General features: G+C 38.9%; 1 protein-coding gene across 2 annotated transcripts in view; it reads right to left on the reverse strand.

Moving 5' to 3' along the window:
- Positions 1 to 17,119, reverse strand: part of Asb11 (ankyrin repeat and SOCS box containing 11) — a 31,400-nt gene that overhangs the window by 8,438 nt on the left and 5,843 nt on the right. For both annotated transcript variants that reach the window (XM_021626243.2, XM_021626245.2), the window contains exons 2-3: positions 13,423 to 13,502; positions 3,638 to 3,745 (exon numbers count right to left, since the gene is read on the reverse strand). In XM_021626243.2, coding sequence (XP_021481918.1) covers positions 3,638 to 3,745; positions 13,423 to 13,502 — 188 coding nt within the window. The remainder of the gene's footprint in view (positions 1 to 3,637; positions 3,746 to 13,422; positions 13,503 to 17,119) is intronic.

Below are 17,119 nucleotides of genomic sequence, written 5' to 3' on the forward strand. Positions count from 1 at the left end.
CATAGAAACTCAACTTGCACTTAGATGTAAAAATCAAAAGCAAAAAAAAAAAAAAATTACTAAGCACTTAAAGATCTTATGGCTCATAAAACAAAGAGTACAAGGACTAGGTCAGACAGTAGAATTGGTAGCAAAGCATTACCTGGGAACTAAATACAATATCACTGAGGGTTTCAGGAAGTGTGATAATTATAAGCAACCTGACTAGTCTCTGAAAAGTTAAGGTATAAGCTAAAAATAAAGTTTAAGCTATGTTTTCTTTGATAAGTGATAACTGTCAACTTGGCAGAAGTTAGTATCAAATCTAGGAGAAGAACCTTCAGGCATGCCTATAGAGGATTTTTTAAGTTTTTTACTTTATCACCTTTAGCAAAGTGGCCGGATACAAAATTAACTCAAAAAAAATTAGTAGCCCTCCTGTATACGAAAGACAAATGGGCTAAGAAAGAAATTAGGGAAACAACACCCTTCACAATAGACACAAAAGACATAAAGTACCTTGGTGTAACCCTAACCAAGCAAGTCAAAGACTTGTATGAAAAAACTTCCAGTCTCTGAAGAAAGAATAAGAAGAAGATATGAGAAGATGGAAAGATCTCCCATGCTCATGGCTTGGCAAGATTAACATAGTAAAAAATGGCCATCTTACCAAAAGCAATCTACAGATTCAATGCAATGCCCATCAAATTACCAACACAATTATTTACAGACCTGCAAAGAAAAATTCTCAACTTCATATGGAATAACAAGGAACCCAGAATCGCTAAAACAATCCTTTACAATAAAAGATCTTCTGGAGGTATCTCCATCCCTGATCTCAAGCTGTACTGTAGAATAACAATAGTAAAAACTGCATGGTACTGGTATTGAAACTGATTGGTGAATCAATGGAATAGAGTAGAAGACCAAAAAATTAACCCACACATCTATGGACACCTGATTTTTGACAAAGATGCCAAAACCACACAAGGGAAAAAAGATAGCATCTTCAACAAATGGTAGAAAAATACAAATAGATTCATATTTATCACCCTGCACAAAACTAAACTCCAAATGGATCAAAGTCCTCTACATAAAACCAGACACACTTAACCTGTTAGAAGAAGTGGGGAAGAGCCTTGATCTCATTGGCACAGGAGACAACTTCTTGAACAGAACACCAACAGCACAGGCTCTAAGATCAACAATCAATTAATGGGACCGCATGAAACTGAAAAGCTTCTGTAAAGCAAAGGACACCGTCTCCAGAACAAAACAACAGCCTACAGATTGGAAAAAGAACTTTACTAACCATATATCTGACAGAGGGCTAATATCCAGAGTATATAAAAAACTCAAGAAGTTAAACAGCAACAAATCAAATAATCAAATTAAAAAATGGGGTACAAGGCTAAACAGAGAATTTTCAATAAATGAATATCGAATGGCAGAGAAACACTTACCGAAATGCTCAACATCCTTAGTCATCAGGGAGATGCAAATCAAAACAACCCTGAGACTTCACCTTACACCCATCACAATGGATAAGATCTAATTTTCAAGTGACAACACATGCTGGAGAGCATGTGAAGAAAGGGGAACCCTTCTCCATTGCTGGTGGGAATGTAAACTTGTACAACCACTTTAGAAAGCAATGTGGTGCTTTCTCAGACAATTAGGAATAGTGCTACCTCAAGATCCAGCTATACCACTCCTAGGCATATATCAAAACTATGCTCAAGTATACAAGGACATTTGCTCAACCATGTTTGTAGCAGCTTTATTCATAATAGCCAGAATCTGGAAACAACCCAGATGTTCCTCAATGGAGGAATGAAAACAAAAATTGTGGTATATTTACATAATGGAATACTGCTCAGCAATTAAAAACAAGGAAATCATGAAATTTGCAGGTAAATCGTGAGAACTAGAAAAGATCATCCTGAGTTAGGTATCCCAGAACCAGAAAGACACACATGGTATCTATTCACTTATAAGTGGATATTAGACATATAATATAGGATAACATACTAAAATCTGTACATTTAAAGAAACTAAACGAGAAGGGGAACCTGGGTAAGATGTTCAATCCTCATTCAGAAAGACAAATGGGATAGACATCGGAAGAGGGAGAAAACAGGGAACAGGATAGGAGCCTACTATAGAGGGCCTCTGAAAGACTCTACCCAGCAGGGTATTGAAGCAGATCCTGAGACTCAGACTCATAGCTAAATTTTGAGCAGAGTGCAGGGAATCTTATGAAAGGAGACAGAAAGACCTGAAAGTGAGAGGACCTCAACAAGGAGAGCAATAAAACCAAAAAATCTGACCCAGGAGTCTTTTCTGAGACTGATACTCCAACCAAGAACCATTCATGGAGATAACCTAGAATCTCTGCACAGATGTAGCCCATGGCAGCTCAGTCTCCAAGTGTGTTCCCTATTAAGGGGAACAGGGAATGTCTCTGACATCAACTCAGTGGCTGGCTCTTTGATCACCTCCCTCTGATGGGGGAACAGCCTTACTAAGCCACAGAGGAAGCCAGTCCTGATGAGAACTGAGAAGTTAGGGTCAGATGGAAGAGGAAGAACTCCCCTACCAGTGGACTTGTGGAGGGGCATAAGAGGAGAAGAGGGAAGGAGGGCATTCTTGGGAGAGGATGAGGGAGGGGCTATAACTCGGATACAAAGTGAATAAATTGTATTAAAAAATTAAAAAGAATGAAAAAAGTATTTTATTTTTTATTTATATGTGTATGGTTGGGTCCACATATGGGTGCAGGCATCCACAGTGGCAAGTAGAGAGTGTCAAAGACCTGGAGCTGGAATTTACAGGCAGCAATGAGCTGCTCCGTGTGGGCACTAAGAATCAAACTCTGGTCTTCTGGAAGAACAGAAAATGCTCTTAACCGCTGAACCATATCTACAGCCCCAGGATTATTTTGTTTACATATTTGAAGTGGGAAGACTTGCTATTCACTTGATAAAAAAAAAAAATCCTAGACTTCACAAGAGTGGAGAAATTAATCTGAGCACTAACATTAGCAATGAAGTCGTTGCTCCCTTCTTCAGACATATTGTGGCCAGCTACTTCAAACTCCTGAAACTGCCACTTTCCTGCCAGCCATAATGGTCTATAACCCGAACTCTGAGCAAAACAAACCCTTTCTCTTTTATCAAGGTGTTTTATCACAGCAATAGACAAGAAGCTAAAACAGTTCATGATGTGTTTTATATTAAAAACTCATTTACTGGGGTTGGGGGTTTAGCTCAGTGGTAGAGCGCTTGCTTAGCAAGCACAAGGCCCTGGGTTCGGTCCTCAGCTCTGGAAAAAGAAAAAAGGAAAAAGACAAAATAACAAAAACTCATTTACTTTGATAATGTAAAACTAAAATAATACTTAATTTAGAGTACTGAATTAAGTGTCCTTTAATTCTTCTGTTGAAATTTATTTATATTTTACAACAAAATGGTTTCTTAATGAATAGATCTGAATCACATATAGGCTATGTAGGCTGAAAATAGAGTAACCTAAACAATGGTATACAGGTGTGAATAGGGCCAGACCTTCCCATTGCTCAATAAGTAAACACTCTGGAAGGTAATGTCTCCTTAGCCAATGGGTCAGACAAAGCCAAGTGGGTTGCAGCAGTACTCACATGTGCACCATTTTCCAGCAAGGCTTTAGCACAAGCCACATGACCTCCAAGGCATGCCTCATGAAGAGAAGAGACCCGGTTAATCGTCACAAGATTCACATTGATACCCTGCAGTTTGGAGAAAAGAAAGTCAAAAGCTGCATCTCTCATGGCAAAGTTAGCGATGCTGTTCAATAAGTTTCTGTTTTAGACATCTGGATGAAGGCAATGATACTAGCACCATATAGAATGGAGGAGAAACAATGGCCATGGGATTCTAAACACAGCACTCGGGCCTGGAGAGTTGGTCCAGCATTTAAAGTGAGCACTGCTCTTGCAGAGAACCCAAGTTTGCTTCCCAACACCTAGATCAGGCTGTAATTATGCCTGCAATTATGGCTGCTGGGGGATCTGATATCTCTGGTCTCCTAGGATATCTCACACACACATACACAAGCACACACACAAACACACACAGAGATAGATAGATAGATAGATAGATAGATAGATAGATAGATAGATAGATAGATAGATAGATAGATAGATATAATCAAAATAAATATTCAAATGCAGCGTGGAGCCTCAGAGTCTTTTCTTCTGCACCAGGCAATGTGCTAGGACATGGGTCTTTGAAATGTTTGGCCTGAGCCTCTCTTCTCCAAGAGTCTATTCAGGAGAAAGAACTGTTAAAGGGGGGGGGGAGAATGTTGTGCTACAGGAAGCGTGATGAAATTTCATCTGGGAACATAGAATATTCTAAAGTCTGCTTTATGGAATGAAAAAAAAAACCTGCTGGACATAGTGACATACATGCTTTTAATCCCAGCATTTGGGAGGCAGAGGCAGGCGGGTATTTGTATATTTTATGCCATCTTGGTCTACAGAGTGAGTTCTAAAACAGCCAGGACTACATAAAAAGACTCCGTCTAAAAAAATTAAATAATTAAAATAAAAAGTTTGAGAGAAAATTTCTTTGTGATCTTTAAAAGGCAAATGTTTGATCTGTGTACCTATTATATGTATAGTATGTATAGCATAATACAGAGAGAGGGAGAGAGAGACACAGAGAGCAAGGGGTATAGAAGTTTCTCTGCCAAAAGGGAGTATTAAGAAAAGTTTAAGAAAAGAGCTTCAAAAAGCCTATGTATCTCCCAGTTAGGAACTATCTTCTCCTTTTTCCTTTGTCTTCCCCATATATAATTTCCTTTTAAGAAATTAATGCTTGGTGTTCAGTGATGATAGAGAAGAGGAAAGGAAAAGTGTTGGTATAATGATCTTGTTGAATGTATACAATTTACCCTTGTTCATTCAAATGCTGATTTCTCTACCCCACTATCTGGTTTCAATCCGCATATTGCATTGTGATGTTTATTCTAAGAATCACCTGTCTCAAGTTTGAGTAAACATGTCACCATATGTTCTCTGCTATTGTCGACAAAACAACCGGCCAATCCTGAGCAATGGAGAGAATAGGGTGAGACATGCTGGTCTGGAAGGGAGGAGAAAGAAGCGAGAGGGAGGAGTCAGGGAGGAGAGAGCTGGAAGAGAGGACTTGGAACTAGCAGGAGAGATGAACTGAACATAACATATGACTAAAAGCAAGTATAATGTGGGAAATCTGAATGGTAGGAAACTATGAGGGCTTGGAGGTTTAGGATGGAATAACTGTTGCCCAGCATTGTGCTCTAGGTTAACTAAGTACATCCTAGTCTCTGTGTGGTAATTTGGGTATACAGCTGGTTTAGGAATAACCACTGCTTAACTAAAAGATAAATTAATAATAAATATTAATAATCAACAACAGAAAAGCAAATAAAGAAAAGGGAAAAAAATGAAAAGAAAGGAATGGAAAAGAAAACTTTAAATAGCCTAATCCACAAGATGGCAGCATTGTGCTAGAAACACCTAGAGTCCAAAATTAAGGGTTGCTGCAGTGGAAAAATGACACAGGGCAGGACTGAAAGACATTCTAGAGCAATAGTTCTGAACCTTCCTAATGTTGCTACAGCTGCAGCCCTTTCTTCATGTTACAGTGATCCTGAACCATAAAATTAATTCCACTTTTACTTCATAACTATAATTTTTCTGCTGTTATAAACTGTAATGTAAGTATCTGTTAGGCAGGATATCTGAAATGTGACCCTTGTGAAATGGTCACTCAACATCCCCAAAGGGGTTACAACCCACAGACTGAGAACCATTGATCTAGATTGGACTCTCCAAATTGTACATGTGAAAATGGACATGTAGCAAATGCAAATCATACGTAAGACTTGAGATAACCCAGCTGACAGTGACAGCATGACAACCAAGAAGGTCCTGAATCAATGCTGCATTTGCATTTACTCAAGGTGTTTTAATGTTTTACTCATATTTAGCACATGACCTAAATGTAAAATAAGCTTTTAAAGGTGCAATATATAGGCTTGCAAGATAGCTCAGTGGGTAAAACTGACTTGCCACACACACAATAAATAAAGAAGCACATATATGAATAAATAAAATTTTCTTAGCTCTGCCATGGTAGTGCATACTTGTAGTCCCAGCACTCAGGAGGCAGAGGCAGGTGGATCTCTGAGAGTTCAAGGACAGCCTGGTCTACAAAGTGAGTATAGGACGGTCAAGGCTACACAGATAAACCCTGTCTCAAAAAACTAAAAAAAAAAAAAAAATTTCTTTGAAAAACTAGAGTTAAAGAAAGCACTTGTTCCTTTTCTAGGAAATCAGAATTCAGTTCCCAGCACCCACATCAGGTGGCACACAGCTACCTGTAACTCAAGCTTCAAGGCTTCCAATGCGTCCTTCTGAATTCCAAGGGTACTAGGATACACATGGTACACACAAACACTCATAAATAAAAATATGAAAATAGATCTTAAATAATAGACTATTTCTGACTTGCACAAAAAAAAAAACAAAGGAATGGGACTATAGCAAGAAAACATTGAATTCTTCTATGCAATGCCTCTACACACTTAATCACACTACTAAAATAACATATTTTTAGAGTAGAGGTGATATCATAAGAGGCATACTGGGACCTGCTGGTGCATGACTGTCACCCTAGCACTTGGGAAGTGGAGGCAGGAATATTGAGTTTAAGGCCAGCCTCTACTACTAATTTTGAGGCCCATTGAGACAATGTGAGGTCCTGCCTCAAGGAGCAAAGAAACAAACAAAAAGGAAATAGAATCAGATGAAATTTAAAGTGCTCAAAAGTAATAAACAAGATGGTCAGTGTTGTTGCACACCTGAAATCCCAGCAGTGGGGAGGCAGAAGCAGGCATATCTCTTGAGTTAGAGACCACTCTGGTCTATAGAGGGAGTTACAAGACAGCCAAGGCTACACAGAGAAACCCTGTCTCAAAAAAAAAAAAAAAAAGCCAAACCAAACGTCCAAACAAACAAGAGCACTTGCCTAGCACATGTAAGACCTAGGGTTCCCTAATCAGCACCTAAGCAAAAGGCCTGTTGCTTCACAAGGGAAACAACAGAACCAAAAAATCTGGGCACAGGGGTCTTTTTTGAGACAGATATTGTAAACAAGGTCCATGCATGGAGATAACTTAGAACCCCTGCATAGATGTAACCCAAGGCAGCTCAGGATCAAAGAGGGTTCTCTAGTAATGGGAACAGGGACTGTCTCTGACATGAACTCAGTGGCTGGCTGGGTCTTTGATCACCTCCACCTGGTAAGGGGAGCAGCCTTACCAGTCCACAGAGGAAGACAAAGAAGCCAATCCTGATGAGACTTGATAGGCTAAGGTCAAATGGAAGGGGAGGAGGGCCTTTCCTATCATTGGACTGGGGAAGGGGCATAGGAGAAGAAGAAGGGGGAAGGGTGGGATTGAGAGGGGATGGGGGAGAGGGCTATAGCTGAGATACAAAGTGAATAAACTGTAACTAATAAAAGAAAGAAAGAAAAAAGAAAGAAAGAAAGTTCCTTAAACTGTGGGGAGTGTCACAAGGAAGAGGAGGCTGTAAACAATCTGACAACAGTAAACATTTCTGGATGTGTAAGGGTCACAAAAATCTGTTTGGAATCAAATGTATACTCAATCAGAGATATTCCTTGAAGCGTTCACCCATGTTGCACCATGAACTTTCACTTCTGCCTCACTTCTGAACACGCACATGCACACTTCACATTGCAACAGGCTCTACCCTGTCGTGCTCTGGAATATTGCCTGAAACATCTCAGTTCAGATCTGAGACTATTGTATATTTTGAATCGCAGTGTTTTTACTGGGCATATAACATTTTCTGCTCTTATTGAAATAAAATGGTTCAATTATGGACAACAAAAATTTGTAATGGTAAAGAACTGCCAAGCATGTGGGAGGCCCTGGGTTCCAGCAGAAACACAGCTCAAGGGAAAAATAAAATAAATATTGACAAGAGGAGATACAAAGTTTATCATTGCTAATAGTTCTGTTTTCATTTTTCCTCTATTTGCATTTTTATAATATTTTTAAGTACTGGAGATCAAATGATGATGATACTTTTAAAACTGGGGGAGGGGCATGGTTGGAGAAGATCGAGGGAGGGAGTGATTAGGAGGAGAGAAAGGAGGGGTCTACAGCTGGGATACATGAGACTCTGTCTCAAAAACAAGGGTCCAGTGAGACTGCTCAGCAGTTAAAGGTAATTGTCATCAAGTCTGCTAACCTGAGTTGATCCCCACTACCCACATGGTAGAAGAGAACCACTCCCATAAACCTGTCTGCTAAATGCTCACCTTAGCATGCCCCTTCACCCCTAAATATACAGACATAAACAGATATTTTGAAAAAAGAAATTTAAAGCAAAAATGCAAAGACAAACAAAAATAATAAATCATTTAAAAAGAGGGGAACACACAAAATATGACTATCTCAACTGTTTAAATTCAAAGGAGGAAGAGATTTTAAAATGGTTAGATGATAGAAAGGACATGGGAAAGAAAGTACAGTGACTCAGTTCCTCTGTTCACATGTAGAGTCCAAAACAAATAAAGCAAATGGAGGGTATACTTTCACTTATTTCATGATCTTTACTCAGATGTTTGTTCAACATGCAAGAGATACAGTCACCGATACATATTTTTAATAGTGAAGACTTTACTAAATCTTCCCTAAGGCCTAAGATTTATCTGATTATTAAACTATTTGAGAGCCTAGTTTTGAAATGTTCATTGTTGCATGGTGTGGCCTCTCAGATGATACCTAATGATGTCCAGTTCCTAAAACTGCCTCCCTGGGATAATGTTTTCTCCTTGAATGCAAGCACTTACAGACTTACATCAAATGAATGCAGCATATGGTAGGAAAAGAAATGGTTAGGCTCAAAGATTAAGCTCAAAAGAAAAAAACAAAAACAAAAATGGCAAAGGCGCTGGAGAGTTGGCCCAGCAATGAAGAGCACTGGCATTTCTTCCAGAGAACCCAGGATTCAGTTCCCAGCACCCACATGGCAACACTCAACTGACTGTAACTCCAATCCCAAATGATCTGATGCCCTCTTCTGGCTTCTGTGGGCACTGCACGCATATGGTCCATAGGCCATACAGGCAGGCAAAACACTCATACACATAAAATTAAAATAAAAATTATTTAATGTGACTTCCTTAGGAACCTTCTCCGGAAAAAGTCAGCTACTATCTTTTAACACCACCCTGTGGGGAGGCCCAAATGCTTTCCCATGAAAAAATGAGATTTTTCTCCACCATGAGTCATGGCATGACCTAGCTGCCACTTAACGGGCTGGAAGCTGTACCCGAGCCCTTAGAACTTCAAGAATCCAAGTGTTTATTATTGATTGGAGTCACCATGTTTTGAGGTGATTGAGGCACACCAATAGCATACTAATGCAATCTCAAGAACTGATGTCACTAATGCACACTGGAAGAATGAGGTGTTTGGAGATCTGCTTGATTGTCAAGCTGCTTTGTTATTCAGTGAAAAACATGTTTACACCCTGGTCTTCACCTTGAGACAGAGAAAAGAGGATGTTTAGCCAAGTTCCTTAGAACTGGTTTGTGTGACCTTGGACCATATCTGCTACTTGGGAAGTAGTTTTAGAAAACAAGTTTAGAAGTTCCACAAGTTTCTTTATTGTATTGATGTGACTTGTTTTTTGCTTTGCCTATAAAAAGGAATTGTGGAATAAACTCATGGCTGCAGTCTTACAGACAGCCCTCTTGAGCTGATCCTGTGTATAGTTATTTAATTATTTCAGTCCTCACTCCCCACTCAGGAACTGTTCAACTCTGCTGGAACAGTGACCTGAGATACAGGGAAGCAGTGAAAGACACCATGGTGTTGGTGAACTTGGATCATAAACTAAAGAGAAGGAGGCACAGTGAGTAAAACTGGAGAGTAAAAATGGGACAAGGCAGTGATGTCATGTTTTTTGTATGGTCTTTAATTAGAGACAGTCTGTATCTGTGGCATGAGGCAAGGAAAGTGAAACTTTCAGAGTTAGAGAGAAAGAGGAAAGACAAACAGGCTTCAGGACAAAATAAGACTAAACCATTGGCTACTGCAAAAGAACTCTATGTCTCTCCTGATGACAATAATTCCTTGTTAGGAGAAGTCTTTGAGGATGACTAAAATCCTGATGATGTTGCAGAGCTGGAGTATTCTGAGAGATATTCTCCTATTCAGGCAAGAATGTTTAAAAAAAAAAAAAAAAAACAAAACTTGAGCCTTGGCAAAAAGAAATAAAGTTGGAATTGGGCTTGGAGGAAATAAACAGAAAAATTGGAGAATTAACTACTAGGGAAAACAAGGCTCAATCCCCCACTCCAACTCCCTCATTGATTGCTGGCTTGGGCCCTCCTGGGATGGCTACAGTTACTGTAGCTCAAAAGAAGAGTGGGCCTTTTCTTTTGTCCACTGTGCTAGCAACTGTTTCCCCTTTACAAGTTTCTTTACAACAAGCCAGACAGCAAAGAGAAGCTATAACTGAGTTTTATGGTTTTCCTGTTATAGAGCAACCTGATGGACAGGGTAATATGGTGAGAATCCATGCTTCTATACCTTTTAAACAAATAAAAGAATTGAAAATTGCATGTGCTCAATATTGTCCTATAGCACCTTTTACTCAAGCTCTGTTAGAGTCCTTGTTTACTGAGGCCCTTTGCCCAGGGTACTGGAAGAAATTAGCAAGACCATGTTTATTAGGAGATCATTTATTATGGCAGTCCAAATTTGCTGAGCAGTGTCAAGCTACAGCTAAAATCACTCTAGAAAAAAAAAAAAAAAGAAAGAAAAAAGGCAGCTTCTCAGTTTTTCCAGTAAAAATCTAATAGTTAATTCTGCTACAAAGCCTCTGTGGTCATAAAAAAATTGAATTCAACAAATATCAAGGTGTTTTGTCTGTCTGTTTTGAATGTATAAGTTTACCATGTTCTATACGTCTTGGTTATAGATTATTGGACATTGTGTTATTGTGTTTGTTTAAAATCCGTAACATAAAGTTAACTTAAACTTAAAACCTAGGGATGTAACTCGTATCCAAGAATTTGGAAAACTAAAATATGTTCATGTAAAAATTGATATTTTTTCAGGATTTATCATGGCAACTCCCTTAACAGGGGAAGCCACCAAACATGTTATAAGTCATTGCTTAAAATGTTTTGCTACAATTGGTATTCCTTCCATTATAAAGACTGATAATGGTTCAGGATCTATGAGCCAAGCTTTTCAGAGTTTTTGTGCTGAAATGAATGTAAGTCAAAAAACAGGTATTCCATATAATCTTCAAGGCCAAGGAATTGTGCCCATAGATCTCTTAAGAACCAATTGCAAAAAAATAAAAAGGAGGGAGTTATATCCCCAAACACCACAGAATTATCTTGATCATGCTCTCTTTATTTTAATTTTTTTGAATGTGGATCTACAAGGCAGTTCTGCGGCTGATTGATTGTGTCACCCTGATACCAAAGATAATTACGCCCAAGTGAAATGGAAAGATCCCATTACTGGAATATGGCAGGGCCCTGACCCTGTATTAATATGGGGAAGAGGGCATGTTTGTGTTTTATCGCAAGAGGCTGAAGGAGCCCGATGGATCCCAGAAAGGTTGGTGTGAGTTGCAGGAGATATTTCCTGAAAGGAGGATGTTCCTGCTGCTGACAATAATGAATTCTGTCCTGATGGTGAATGGAGAGTTGTATTGGGCTCATGCTCCTGACCCACATTTGTTACATCTGAGAGATGTTGTGCATAGAAACTTTTTAGATATAATGTGGAACAGACAGATACATACTTGATTGGTCTGGTAGTCAGCATAATTCTCAACGAAATTATGGGAAGAATGGGAAAGAGGCTGACTATGGGACTTTGGTCAAATTCTGGTTTTCAGCAGCCTATATCTGGAAGCTTGCTGCAGAAACTCTCAGAAGGCCCTGTAACTGCCTGTGTAAATCCTCCTTATGCTTTGTTGTTTGGAAATGTTAACACTTTTATGCAAGATTAAAACTTTAATGTTTCTTGCTATTAATGTAAACTAACAAACTGTATTTCAAAGCTTTCAAATGGAGAAGAAATGCCTTCTTTTATTGTGATTACTCTGAATGTTTCTCAGGCTTGGTATTCTGATAAAGGATTACAAATGCTAGAAGCAGACCTAAAAGAATGGTTGGGTTAATAATTACAGGTATTATAACCCTCTTGGGAATCTTTTTACATCACTTTTATGGAATGTTATAGGACTTGGCTTGCTACTCTTATTAGGAGGATGTCTCCTGCCAGTGATAATTATAACCTTTATCAAGTTGATCTGTGTAAGATTAAACTTAGCAGAAAGGAGAAGAGCTCCAGGGCCATCACAGTGGATAGTCCAAGACTGCAGAATCATTTCAGAACAGCATTAGTTTCTTCTTCCTGATCCCCGTCCCACCTTGGTATCACAGCAGCTTTATGATGCTGTGCTAAAGATTAACTTAAATGAGGCATTCCAGCATCTACCCTAGTGGAGGTTAGTAGTCAAAGGTAGGTAAGATCTCTCTGAGGAATATTCAACCTAAGACAGGGCATGAATGATGGAATTCAAGTACCAATGATGGGTAAGAATATATATTTCAAAAGGGACAACCTAAGACAGGCACAATCTTCTGATCCATAGCTCTTAAGATATGGTCTTTAAAATATAAAAAAGGGAGATCTATGGAGAGTTGCTTGTTTGTCAAGCTGCTTTGTTATTCAGTGAAATACGTGTTTTCACCCTGGCCTTCACCTTGAGACAGAGAAAAGAAGATTTTTAGCTAGGTTCCTTAAAACTTGTTTGTGTGACCTTGGACCATATCTGCTACAGGAAAGTACTTTTAGAAAACAAGATTGGCAGTTACAGGAACTTCTCCCTTGTATTGTTGTGATTTGTTTTTGCTTTACCTATAAAAAGGAATTGTGGAATAAACTTGTGCTGCAGTCTTACTGACAGCCCTTTCAAGCTGATCCCCTGTGTAGTGTGACTTGCTTTAATTATTTCAATCCTCACTCCTCACTCAGAAAATGTTTGACTCTGCTGGCGAGCTCCAACAGGGTGAGTTAGTATAACATAAATATGGGAATCCCCTTTATTGTCCCTTAGAGAGAAATTTACTGTCAGGGAGGGGAGGATCCCAAATTGAAAGGTGGGAACTGGGCAGAATATGAAGCAGCTCCTAGAGAAAGCAAACATAAGAGGAACACATGGGCGGGAGACAAGATGGAGATTCCTGAATTGGCAGTGCTGGGACCTCAGCTCAGCTATGGCCAAAGTTAACACAGACTCATTCTAGATTAGCACAACAGCACAGAAGACAGAATCTTTGACTTACTTACTTGTGCAATTAAAGTTTTAAGAGCCAGTAATCGCCCCTGAGCAGCAGCCTCATGGAGTGGGGATCGATCAGCCCAGCAGTCTGAAACACAAATCAAGCTCCTGGTCAAGGTCAGGAGACTTCTTCCTGCAGTTGTTCATGCTTCCCACCCACTGCAGAGCTTGAGGGAAGAGAAAAAAAAATCTAACCAGTACCATGCATCAGGACTTGTTGGATACCATTAGCTGAGCACAGTGGTTCATGCTGCCTTCCCATGGGCAGTTTTAACAGTAAAAACATTCTTTTGTTTTTCCAAATAAACAAAGCCAAGGACTTGGCCCTGATAACTCTAAGGTCAAGACCAGTTAGTGTTTTTTTCCCCCATAATTTCATCTCACCTCCTTTCATATCCCCAAATTCAAAGCCTGTGTACTACAAAGTAAACCTGAGGAATTATGAGAAAAGAGGGCTGAAATATGGCTCAGTAGAAGAGCACTTATCAGCATGTGCAAAGCCCTGAGTTTTAGGGAGAGAGAGAGAATGTTAAATTGCTAGGGTAATTTTCTCTGATTCTTTTGATAATGATATCTACATATTTTAATGTAAAATGTCCCTTTCAGATGGTATAATCCCCCAAAGTTACCCTAGAAAGCTGTGTACATGGGCCGATAGGACCAATCTATCTGGGCTCAAGTACTACTTGGACTACTCTGTGCTAGAAGCATTTGAACCTCAATGTTGTTATCTGTAAGCCAGAGATATAGCACTCTATTATTTGGCAGAGCTCTCAGAAGGCCAATCAACTACATCCAGAGTCAGGTGCTCAAGGTCATTTTTGATCGATTAATAAGTAGAAATTACAGGGAAGCTCTCTAAGCAACAACCTCCAAACTGTTTTATGAGTGCGTTTTTTTCCCCCATAATTGTCTCTCTGCCACTAAGACTAACGAGCTTTAATGGGTTTTTGAGAAGTAACTATATATGAAAGATGCTAAAGGACAATCATTTGTTTTGGAAGCAGACCTGCTCCAGTTTTCAATTTATGTGTGTGTATGTGCGTGTGTGCGTGTGTGTGTGAAGTGTGGCTATTCTTTTTCCATACTGAATAGAATGTAATATAGACTTCAGCTTTCTTTAATGCAAAGAGTCCTTCTGATCAATGTCTTCTAAGTGATCACAATGGTGAACAGAGCTCAGGCTTCCCTGTTTTTTTTACCACAAACTTGGTAAAAAAAAAAAAAAAATCCCACCAGAAATGGAAATATATAAATTTGGAATACTACAAGTCTCAGGGAAATTGCTCTTTTCCAATGGATGAGAATGGAAGCTGTAAGCATTTCAATAAGCCTCCCATCAACATTAAAGCCCAAGGCATCCTCTCTATGCCTTTGGTTACAAAAATAAGAACTGTTACAATGTACTGTACATGGTTGCAGTGACAGCGGGTTGGAGTGATACTGGAGCAATTGGTATAAAAATGTGCTGTACATGGTTGGAGTGATACTGGAACAACTGGTAATTGAAAATGTGATTTTCAAAATATGTAGACATAGGATACTGTGTTCAAGATGGAGCCAGGGAAGTCTAACCAGCAAGCAATATCTTAATGACCTTACCAAAAGTCTTCCAGTTCTTATAAAATGATCAATTAAAAACTCGCAAACCATAGGCAATGACACTACACACCGTTAATTCCACACTCTGGGAGGGAAAGTCAGGCAGATCTCTATGAGTTCGAGGCCAGCCTCATCTATAAAGTGAGTCCCAGGACAGCCACAGCTATACAAAGAAACCCTGTCTTGAAAAAACAAAGGAAAAACCAAAACAACAACATAGATGCGTATATATGTGTGTTTGTATATCTACACATCTATGTATATGTATACACATCTATGTATATATGTATACACATATATACATATATATATAATTGTTGCTGGAGTGTTTTCCTTTGTTTTTATATATACTTACATATGTGTGTGTGTGTATAAAGGAAGAATGGAAGGATAAAAGATGGCTCAAAGCTTTCTTTGATCTTGAGTGGGACTCCTTTGATTGAAAAGATATTATTAAACCAGTTAGCTAAACATGAATGCAGGGCTTTGGCAGAGGAGTGGGAATTCTTCATACTGATCTTGTTGCTCTTCTGTTAAAATTAGTTCCAGAAAATAATTCCTATCCAAGAGAAATATAGGTAAAAGTTTTGTCATCTCATACTCCTGCTATGATTGTGAAATGCTTTTATAATAAAGAAAAAACACAAAAGCACTTAATATGAACAAACATACTGTATTTATATATCTCCATTTATTTCTGAGTTGGTGCAAAACTGTTGAGTGTGACAGTTTACTTAAAAGGGAATTGTTTCTCACTGTACCACTCTCTTTTCCCCTTCTTGGGATTGTCAAGGAACAACCAAAATGGAGATGAACTATTTTTGAAGAAAAATGGGACCTTTGTAAGAATAAAGGTGTGAGAGGACCACCCAAGTTGGGGAGAAGTGTATAGGGTGAATTTGCATTGCATTGGTTCTTAAGGACTCCCAAACTAACACATTCAAACAAACTTCCCCATGAGCAAAGTGTAGCCCACAGCACTCCATACCAGAAAAACAAAAGAAAAACGGTAATAATGGACATAAACTAGAGAATGGACTTTTCAATCAAATTAATCAAGAGTTTTTATTTGTTTTACATACAATTTATATCATGTGGACCTTGCCTGGTAGCCATGACAATGAAAAGTGAATTCCAAGACATGGCTCATTTAGCATTCTTTTCTGTGTCCATGTTTTCATGTACTGAATACTGTAGCATCTCATACCATGTCAGAATATAAATACTATTCTACTGATGAAATGGTTAATTTAGAGGACAAGCCCAGCTGGTAAACAGAGTATTTCCAAACCTCCTTGAACATCTCTTTCCATATCATATTTTTTTTTCATTTTTGTTTGTTCATTTTTTGGTTTTTTGAGACAGGGTCTTTCTGTCCTGGCTGTCCTGGACTTACTTTGTAGACCAGGCTGGCCTCAAACTCTTAGAAATCAGCTTGTCTCTGCCTCCCTGGGTGCTGGGATTACAGGAATGTGCCACCAAGTATGGCTGCTTACATATCATCTTTAGTCTCCCTTTCATACACCTTCATCAAAGTCCTTGGCATGTGTGCTTCAGACACGTTTGGAAGTGAATACAGGCGCTGGGGGTTTCAGGATGGGCTTTACCTACATTAGCAGCTCAGCAGCCTGAGCAATGGAAGCAGAACATCTTCAGTGTGGCTTTGGCCTTCTGTTCTTCTAAAAATAAGTTGGCTAGACCCGGGTGCCTGAAGAACTACAGGTTAAGTGTTTTTACTCTGAAGATCAAAATCTGGAATACTTCAAAATCTAAAACTTTCCGAGTACTGATACAACACTGTCACACATAGACTATTCCATCTCATGAAACTCAGATTCATGCCCCTAAATTATTTTAAATGTTTCATGAAATTTCATGAATGAATTTGGTATTTAAGCTATGGTTCCCTCTCTCAAGATATCAAATATTCTGAACTCTGGAAGGAAAAAAAAAAAAACAAAAACCTAAAATCTAAAACTTCTAGCTCCAGGCATTTCATGTAAGGGAGACTTGACCTGTAGAGGTAACCTATTCAAACATAAAGAGAAGATTTAGGCAGCCACTCACTCCTAAAAGAACTGGCTTAGGATATCAAGATGACCT

Source organism: Meriones unguiculatus, chromosome X (genome assembly GCF_030254825.1).
Source record: "Meriones unguiculatus strain TT.TT164.6M chromosome X, Bangor_MerUng_6.1, whole genome shotgun sequence".
In the NCBI taxonomy this organism is placed as follows: domain Eukaryota; kingdom Metazoa; phylum Chordata; class Mammalia; order Rodentia; family Muridae; genus Meriones; species Meriones unguiculatus.